Source organism: Lottia gigantea, assembly GCF_000327385.1.
Source record: "Lottia gigantea unplaced genomic scaffold LOTGIsca_23, whole genome shotgun sequence".
NCBI lineage: Eukaryota > Metazoa > Mollusca > Gastropoda > Lottiidae > Lottia > Lottia gigantea.
Window position 1 is genome coordinate 1,569,666 of NW_008708645.1, and position 10,183 is coordinate 1,579,848.

Below are 10,183 nucleotides of genomic sequence, written 5' to 3' on the forward strand. Positions count from 1 at the left end.
AATGGAATGCTGGCAAAATTTCCCTCGTTGCACACTGCATTGCATTACCCAACTTCATTAGCCCATAATGTGCAGTAAAGTAGGAAGTTAAATTTCATTTCAACACTTAACTGTTAATTTGCCCGTCTTCATTTGCCCACATGGCGCAGAAAAGTAGGATGTAAAACTCCATTCATTTCATTTCAGAATCAGAATATACTCTACAGAATAAAACTTGCTTCACAGTTCCAAAAATCAAATTACTTACAAATCTGTGTTTTATTGTAGGCTACCCAAGATAAGAATGGCAGGATATGGTGCTTACACCAGTCTTCAAGGCAAAACAAAGATGGAGGACACAGAACAATACTATCAACAACCAGCTAAGAAAACCAAGGTGGAATATATGGAAACAGGAACTTGGCAACAACCAGATACAGGTGCTTACACTACTGACTATAGTTCTTATTACAGCATGTATACTGATCCCTCTCAACAACAACAACAGCAACAGCAAACTCAGCAGATTCAATCTCACCAACTACAACAACATCAGCAACAAACTCAACCAACAGCTGTTAGTTCATACAGTCAAGGTAGCTACGACCCAACTCAGTATTCTTCCTATGCCTCCTACTCAAGTTACTATAGTCAACCAACCGAGACTACAGCAGCCCCACCAGCCACTTTTGAGTGCCCTCTATATGACAAGACCAGTAGTAGTTACTATGGTAACGGGCAGCAAGCTAGCTACAGTACAGGTTATGGCAGTGTCGGTAGTAGCTACAGTCATACTAATCAATCTAGAAGTCAAGGCTATGGCTATACTGGTAATGGCACTGGTAGTGGTTATCGAACCAATAGAAGCAGCAATGATCGTGGCAGCTCTAACAGAGTGATCTCCCGGGGAAGAGGTAGTATAGGAAATGGACGAGGAACTGCTGGGGACTCTAGGTCTATGCGTTCTACTGCCAGCAGTGGAAGAGGAATGAATAGAGGGTATACTGATGATGAAATGGATTATACTGATACTATGGGAAGATTCTCTGGCTTCAGTAGAAATTCACGTGGAGGAAGTCTCTCTAGAGGTGGTGGTGGGGCTTTATCAACCAGTATGGGAAGAGTTGGTGCTAGTAGAGGGAGAGGTCGAGGTAGAGGAGCTTCTAATAATGGTAATTGGTTTGTTTTCCTTTTCAGATATTTTAATGGCACCAATACTGCAAATAACGGATCTGTAAGAAACAATAGTATTCTTCAGACTCCCCCAGTTTCAGAGAAAATTTGATTTCAAAATATTTTTTGTCTATAGTTTATAATAGAATAAGGTTCAAACGGTTCAAAAGCTTAAAAAGGGCATCAGAAAGCATGTTCCTTGTAATAAACTTGACTCTAAAACTCACCAATTACCCATTTCAAAATACAGGATATTGAACGGTCTCTGTCCATTTGGAAAATGTTAGGTTAGTTTATTTTAAGGATTGCTACCCCTTTAGATTGAATATAAATTCTATAGACTCAAACTTGGCCAATAAGAGTATATGTTTATTAGGACTTACCTGGTGCCATGATTTAACAACAGAATTTATGTATAAGATGATGAATACAGTAAAATAAGTCATTATTAGGAAACATTTTAAATATTATTATATTTTTCAATATTTCTAGAAGGATTCTGTTTTATTGTTATGACACCTGGCCACGTATTCTCGAAATGATCTTAGTTCTAGGATGTCCTATGTTCTTATCTTCTAACATTGATTCTAGGATCATTTAGAGAATGCGTGGCCAGGTTTGTCCACGATTGAATATAGACTCATTTTGGCCAAGATTTAATATAAACAATTTTGCTTATCCTAGGAGGTAGTATTCCTTCAAAGGAAAGTGTCATCTTAATATTTGCTTTATCAGCATAAGTCAAATTTTATCTGTTTTTTTCAATGTCTGGTTCTCATGCAATTCACCAGTGCCAGTTTACACTATCATCACTTCAGGCTGTTTATTTTCATTCTGACAGGCAGATTCTCAAAGCTTACTAGAATCTGGAAGTGGCGAAAGTGTAAGTTTCTTTGTTAAGTTTTTGTAAAGCAAAGTACCGGTACTTGAGAATTGCAGAAGAACTGAACATTTGATTTTACTTCTGAAAAGTGATATGGAAAACTGATGACAAGTCTGCTAATAACGCAAATATTAGTCATTAGATGATTGTATTTCTTTGATTGGTTAAATCTATATAAACTGTGGAGGGTGATAAGTGACAATAGTCAATAGGTCATTCTATTGACTCTTCATCATGTCATTCTTTTAAATCAATATTTTATGGCCAGTATCAATATTCTTGTCTCCTTACGAATATCTACCAGATGATGTTATCATTTAAAGTTTAATGTAGGTGTGGTCAGGTTTTTTCGCTCTGAAACTTCATTTGTAATGTAAGATTGGATATAATAAAAAAATTCTTGTATTTGCTTGATGCAAAATCTGGCCATACCCGTTCATCAATGTGATATACAGGGCTTGACTTTTGATTTGATTTTGAGAATTTTCATCAAGACAAAAGTGAAATTTGGCAAAACTTTTGTTATTGATAGAAATCTGAGACATTAATGAATCCAATTCTGCCTAATCTGCAATGTCTTTGTGCCTCATCCTGTACCACAGTTCAGGGGTAGGCTTTTTCCTTTCTTCAGACTTCGTACCCCTCGCCTGTATTGTGGTATTCATTAATGGTTCAGCTTTGTATCGGGAGTAACTCCCAGAAAATGTGATCTTTTGAGTCTGGCCCTAACTGTTGACGATATCTCTTCTGTATATCTGTATGTTCTAGGAATCTGTGTGGCCAGATTTGTTGAGCTAGATGAAAATATAGTGTAACAACTTATACATGACTTTATTGTGGAGTAATTGTATTTGCAAGCATCCAGGTTGATGCAGAACACAAGCAATAGAAGTTTATGTTAGTTTTAGCTGGTTTAATATGGGTCTGGTTCAAATTATGCTAAAAGGTATTTTAAAGAGGTTTTCTAAATTTTGTATGTGTATCGGGGACAATGATAACATCGATTGCCCGTCCCTGGTTCTAGCAATTCTACTAGAATGAAGTCACTCCCACAAGGGTCGTATGTGATACAAGCAAATTACGTGGGGGTGACGTCATAAAACACTTAGTTTTAGTGGAATTGCAGGAACTACAAATTGGAATGGTGCAAATTGATGCTATTAGTGTCCCCAATACACATACAAACAATTAGAAAATTTCTTTATAATCACTTTAAATCAAACTAAAATACACTGCTATTGCATTAGCCTAATGTGCACAAATGTAGACTTGCAGGCAGGCAGGCTAGATATTCTTAAGGGATTGTGAAGAGTTTTCTGAACTTTTTATGTGTATCAGGGATACTGATAGCATCTTTTGGATCATTCTAATTTTCAATCAGATGTGGAATTGCAAGAACCACAGAAATCTGAATGGTGCAAATTGATGATATCAGTATCCCGAATGTACATGAACAGTTTAGAAAACCTGTAAACAATCATTTTAAGTCTGGTATAGCTTGTTTCCAACTTTCCGAAAACAAGATTCTGGTACACATGGGTTTTGAGTTAGACTATTTATACAGTCTTAAAATGTGGAAAAGTTATTTTTTTATTTAATGGTTTAGTGATCTGGTATTGAAGAATAGCTCAAAATTCCAGTCAGCCATGAAACTGCTTCTGGAAAATTTGAAGCCACTTGCACCATCTGTAAAAATGTAAAATAAGGATTTGTATTGCATTTAAAAATTTGTACTCTTTGAAATCTCTGAAGCTGGGATGTAAGTCTGGAATATAAATGAATTTGCACAATTTTAACACATAAGATTTCAATGTCATAACTGGTGATTTTAAGTATTCCATTCATTAAGATTTACATCTTCACAATGTCAAGTTATTACCTACTTTGGCTATTGCTGTCATGATATAAGACGAAGTTTGTATTACCTTGACACTCTGAAGATGTTAGATGGAAGGCAGAGCTTGATTTCAGAACTTCAATTCTTGTCATTACATTGAAGTAAAAGCCAACTAAGAATTGATTAACCCAATTCTGTAAAAAATCCTATTATTATAATTTCAGCTAGCCACAAGTGAAATCTCTTTACTCTTTACCATAGAGATTTGTGACATGGCCTGGTCAAAAAACTCTACTGAGAAAGTAATTTTGAAGTCAGTAATGTAATAAATATGCTATGGAAAAGGGAATTTTGAGATCCCTCACGTCATAGTGATCAGTCGTGTATTGTGAATAACTAAAGTGATCATAAGTTTCCAATGCAAACCTCATGCAACTGAGTTGTGATTTGTGTTTGATACTCATTACCATTTTCATTATTTGCAAACATGTGCATCTGATAATGGCTATAGCGTGAGGGTGTGATAGCAAGACTGGAAAGTTTAAATCTATAGGAAAATATTTTTATTTTTGCTCATCCAGGTAAATTCAAAACAAAATCTTGAGCCATTCATTTTATTTTAAGGTAGAATGAATAGTAATAGAAACTATGCAGACTAAACTTATATTTGAATGGTACTTAAATAACCGAAAAATATAGTGGACTGCCGGTGTTTTTGTTTTTATTCAAACCAGACTGAGCAGAAATATCTTTGCTGGACTATACATATATTGCCTTTCTCAGGTGATGGAACTCTATTTGAACTGATTGACAGCTCAATTGGAGATTTCATTAGCTTTGAAATCAAATATTTTGATGACCATCACTTAAATGCAATCTGTAGGCAATTATTGTTTTCCAAAGGAGTATCTAAAACAATACTAATCTTTGATATTGGATTATTCCATTTTTGTTTTTTATGCTATATCTGTTTATTTTCTATATTTTATTAATTGTTGACTCTGAAATTAAGCTCTGCTCCAAAGATATAACTTACAAGCAAATAAATAAATTATTTCATGTCATGACTTCTTCAGGAGCAGAAGGAGATATGAAATGGGAGACCTTACCTGGTAGTCAATCTCGACCAAAAGAGAAGAAACCACAAGCAGCTGCCAAAGCACCTACTGTTGATGCCAGTAAACTTCCACTGCCAGAGAAGATACGTAGATTGAGTTTATTTTTACGCAATGAGAAGCGAGAGGTTAATGAAATTATGGTAAGCATTACGTTAATATGAGTGAAATATTATCAAAACAGTTTAAAAGAATGGTGAAAATGAGATTTTTTCGGATTGTTCACAGATTTGCTATAGTGGATTATTCATGAAATAAGTACTATGATAACTTCTACTTTTGTTTCATTTTCTGATGTCTGAATTTTCAATAGATAGGTAAAATATTCAATATTTCTTTTTGGACAATTTCATGCAACATTTACGAGATAAACAGGTGCCTCAGTATAGAACTCTAGCAACCTTTTTCAAATTGAAAATCTTACTAAGGATTCAAAAGGAGTCAAATGTGATTCTGAAATCTAATCTTTTCATTGCAATTTACAGCTGTTCGAGAACTCCATCATGTCTTGTAAATTGGGAATAAAGCCAGATTTCTTGATAGATGAAATGATTCAAGGAAAGAATGGATCCTTTTTCACTGGCCGTTTGATTTTTGATGGTGTGTTTTTGGCACGCCATATTGCCAGTAATAAGAAAGTTATCAAGTTAACCTGCTATAAAAGAGCTGTAGAAATGTTCCGAACCATGTCTGTTACTGAAATCATGAGCCAGAAGGATATAACAGCAGAAGAGCTGAAGCAGAAGCTGGATAATCTGAATTCCACAGTGGCCAAGGTTGAGAAAGAAACCATTAAAGATTTGCCAACTGTTGAAGTGCTGAAAAAATTACAAGAAATTCTAAAGAATCCAAAATACACTCCTTCTAATGCTGTTAGTAACTTGGAGCAGGCTGCTGCAGTCGCAAAGTGTCGTATTCGTTGTCGTTATGATGTAGAACAGGGTCAATCAACTACTGGAAGAATATATTTCAAAGGAAGCTATTATATTGATAATGTTGTTCAAGGTCTTGGATTCTCTGTCTCAAAGAAAACTGCCAAAGCTAACTGTTACAATATGGTAGTACAACGACTGATGACATGTAAAGCAGAAGATATTTTGAGTGGTTTGGATCCATCCATTGGAGAAAAGGCTTTATCAGAACTGAATGCTAGTATGAAAATCGTACCCAAGAGTGCTAAGAATCTGGATTTAAGGGAGAAGTTTGTTAGATTAAAGGAACTTCTAGCTGTATCTGATTTGACTCCAGATGTGATCACTGCCATGGATTTGATGTTTGCAGATGTTAAACTCACACCAGTTTGCCTGTATCGTCAAGGTCCAAAACAAGATAATCCAGATCAAAAGCCAGTGCTCTTCTGTAATTTGTATCTGGCTGGTCGTCTGATGGCTATTGGTGAAGCTTCAAATAGAACAGAGGCACAGATAGATTCATATACCAATTCAAAAGATATCGTCTTAACAACTGAGCCAGAGGTTATCCTGACACAACATTATAAACTACAAGCCCATGATCAAGCTGCTCCAGATGTAATAGATTTTAGAGTGAAAGGAAATTGTGTACTGAGGAACAACTGCACCAATTTTCATCGACTCCAGAGGACCAAATTGAAGGTATCTGATACTCCAGTGAAAGACATTGTTTTATATGAACATGCCAGTTGGTCATCTGATCGTAAAGTTCAAGGATTCTGTATTCTACAACACTCTTGTTTTCTCAATAATATGCTTCTGGAATGGGAATTTAGTGATGATAATAATTCTACACAGTTCAGGTCAGTTGTTAGTCCTATAAAGTGACAGGTTGACCATTGTCGTGGGATTAATCTGGGTCTTGAATATATGTAAATAAGTACTAGAAATGATCAAAATTGCAAACTAGGAATTTCACTTTCTATTTCTATATATGTCTTTTCTATATTTGGCAGAGTCTTAAGAAAAGAAGAGACATCATTTTAATTTTCAAATGCGGATAAATCTAGACACACATGGGTTCAAAGGTTCAAATTTCAAAGTTGTGAACACTATTACTGATTGGCTTGGCAAAATAAACTGAGTCTGTGTGATTGGTCTAACGGATGGTTAACCTGTCCCTTCAAACTTGTAAACACTCCAGAGTTGATATCTTATCTCATTAGGCATCAAATGGTTGGAACTGATTTGTATTAGCTGGAAGGTATGATGGATGTCTGAATTTATGTAAACCAATATGCTCTCAATGTTTACATTGGTTTCAAGAACATGAAAAATCTTTAAAGAAAAAAAATTTTGAACCTATTTTTGCAAGCATTTATTGCATAAAGTGTTCAACAAGGCTATTTCCACTTTCACAATAAGTAAGCAATAAACAATTCACATTTCATCAGTAAATAGAGTCAATTAATGATATGAATTGCTGTAGAGTTCCAGGTCTTTTTTCTGCACCAGATTTGGCTAATACAGATAGGCCAGTACATAGTATATTGTTGTCTTTATAGATGTGATATGAAGATACAGAAGGAGAATATTGGTACTCAGCCTGCTAAATCTGTTAGTAAAATCGGTTCACGAAATCTAGCTGCTGCTGATATATTGTTTAAACTGTATGAAACACAACCAGTAATACAAGTAATTATAAATTCTATCATTTGCTTGGCACAAACAAACATGATTGGGTGAAATGTTGATTATTACATGTATTATTTAACAGATGGTGGGGATTATCTGGCATATGTCATTGTTATCTCAAATCTAGGACATCTTTGAATAAATAAACACAATGTATCATTGTATATCTATAACAATATTCTAAAATCAGGAATACACCTTTCTTATATACAGGTACACATCTATATACATTACATATCTAATAGGAAACTACATGTACTATATCCGAAATTAACATCAGTCTAGTAATCCTTGTAAGACATTTAGAAGTATCACAGCACATTAAGAAACAACAGTTTTTATGGATATAGACTTCTATTTATTATTGAACACAACGTTTCATGACACATACAGGTAACATTATCAAGTGATCACTTGATAACGTTGCCTCAGGAAGACCAAAAATAAGATTGGAAGATGTTACATGGGTACATGCATCTTGAACACACACAAAAATACGATTTGACTGAAACCTGTACTTGGCTGGAAGGGATTGTAAAGAGGTTTTCTAAACTTTTTATGTGTATTGGGTACAGTGTTAGCATGTATTTGCACCATTTCCAATTTTCAATTAGACGTCTGGTTTCTGGTTCCTGCAATTCCATTAAAACTAGCGTTTGATGATGTCACTATCGCAAAGGGCCTTATATAGAATAAGCATATTTTGCGATAGTGATGTTACAAAATGCCTAATTGAATTAAAGAAACCACACACATCTGATTGAAAAAAAGAATGGTGCAAATGGTTATTAACTGGTTTCCCACTACATATAAAAAGTTTATAAAACCTATTTACAATCCCTGTAAAGGAATAAGAGAAAATTTTTTGAACAACATAATGTTAAACTGAAAATTATACACTCTGTAAAATTATTTAATTTCATTCTAAAAAAATATATTATTTCAGATAACAACATATACCAAGATGGAGGAATCAACCAAATGCATCACTTTTGATGAAGTTCTCGATGCAGCCATTGAGCTTCATAAAGCTGCTAAAAATGCTGGAGAAGATGTAGAGATGGCTCCACCATCTGAGGAAGCAAAGCCAGTAGAAACAGAATTCAAAATGGAACAAGATGTTAAAACTGAAGAAGTTAAGAAGGAAGAAGTTAAGACTGAAAAAGTTAAGACTGAACCTAAAGATGACGATGTGGAAATGAAGGAAGAAAACCAAGATGAAAACAAACCACACACATTTCAAAGACGCAGACGGCCATTTAAGTATTTGACAAAATTTATCTTACAAGATGTCAAACGAAGGGTAGATGAGTTCACTAAGGTCAAATCTTTAGAAGATATGCTATTTGGACCATCCTATCCATCTCAAATTGGTCGCCAAATAGCTGGAATATTAAGAAATTCCACGGTTCCTTTAAGATACATGACAAGACCAATCAGAGGCAGCATGTACACAATCGTTACCCAAAGTATGACTCCCAATGAAATGGCTGCATTCCTGAAGGAAAGGTGCGGATCCTCTGGAAGATTTAAGTTGGTGGACAAATCTGAATTACCTAGCCACAAGGATATTGTACCAGAATTAACCAGTGGAGAGATCCAAATTTCTCAGAATTCTCAGCCCAACCAAGATCACTTCTTTGATGATGTCTCAATAGAGTCTAATAGTGAATTCCATACTGCCATGTCTTCTCAACTAGGTGACAATTCAGCATACCAGTCAACATATGATACAACTCTTACTTCTAACAGCTCTGCTAACTCATCTCTTGTAACACCTAAAAAGGAAGATATGAGTCTTCCGAGCACTCCCATACAAGGTAACACCAGCACACCTAAACAAAATATGACCAGTACTCCTGTTCAAAAGAAAACACCAGCTTCAAAGAAGAAACTGTAAAATGGTTCTTTATTTATTGACAATTATTATTAGTTTTATTTGAGACTATTGTTTTTATGCTGAATTTTATTGAAAGTTAGTGAATTCCTGAGAGAAATGGAATTATTGGTGTAAATAATGTGTCCAGGAGCCAGTGTTAAATTTTTGATTATATTACTTGATATAGATGGTGTTCAATTAACGTGATATGTCTTGTGGGAAAACAGTACAATTTGAGTTAAAATCAATATAAAGAAGTCTATACAGGTCTGTCACAGGCAAAGAGTTCAACATGGGCATAGTTTATGAACAGATTGACAGAACAGAAACAATGTGTATTTCTAATAATTAGAACCTGACTTTTAAACTTTTAACTTTTTTGAATGCACTTCTTTGAATAATGTCTCATATGCTTGAGTGTTCAGAAAAGGTCAACAGATACTGGCTCGTTCCACATTTTATATTTTTCATCCAAGAGTTGAGCTAAACAAATAGTTTTGACTCTTAAATGATCTGTTTGGCATTGACATCTAATTCAAGTCAGTACAGTACAGTAGACTTCGGATCAAGAAATTGAGGGGAAAGCTTTTGTGGGTATTTGTTTTCAAATTTGGGAACAGCGTCGTTCCCCATACCTGTACTATAATTTTAATTGTGTCATCCACAGTACATTTTGTCATCATTTTTTCAAATAAATAATATATATGTGTA

At 34.8% G+C, this 10,183-nt stretch overlaps 2 protein-coding genes across 2 annotated transcripts; both read left to right on the forward strand.

The window, feature by feature from the left end:
* Positions 1-140: 140 nt before the first annotated feature.
* On the forward strand, positions 141-1,264 carry LOTGIDRAFT_160072 (hypothetical protein; the record flags this gene model as incomplete). Its single annotated transcript, XM_009054954.1, has 2 exons — positions 141-160; positions 268-1,264. The coding sequence occupies 2 exons, from the start codon at positions 141-143 to the stop codon at positions 1,262-1,264; spliced, it is 1,017 nt and encodes a 338-aa protein (XP_009053202.1).
* A 1,689-nt stretch (positions 1,265-2,953) lies between these two features.
* On the forward strand, positions 2,954-10,183 carry LOTGIDRAFT_231829 (hypothetical protein; the record flags this gene model as incomplete). The annotated part of the gene is made up of 5 exons (XM_009054955.1): positions 2,954-2,981; positions 4,949-5,130; positions 5,473-6,761; positions 7,464-7,593; positions 8,540-10,183. 5 exons carry the CDS (start codon positions 2,954-2,956, stop codon positions 9,491-9,493), a joined length of 2,583 nt encoding a protein of 860 aa, XP_009053203.1. The 3' UTR covers positions 9,494-10,183.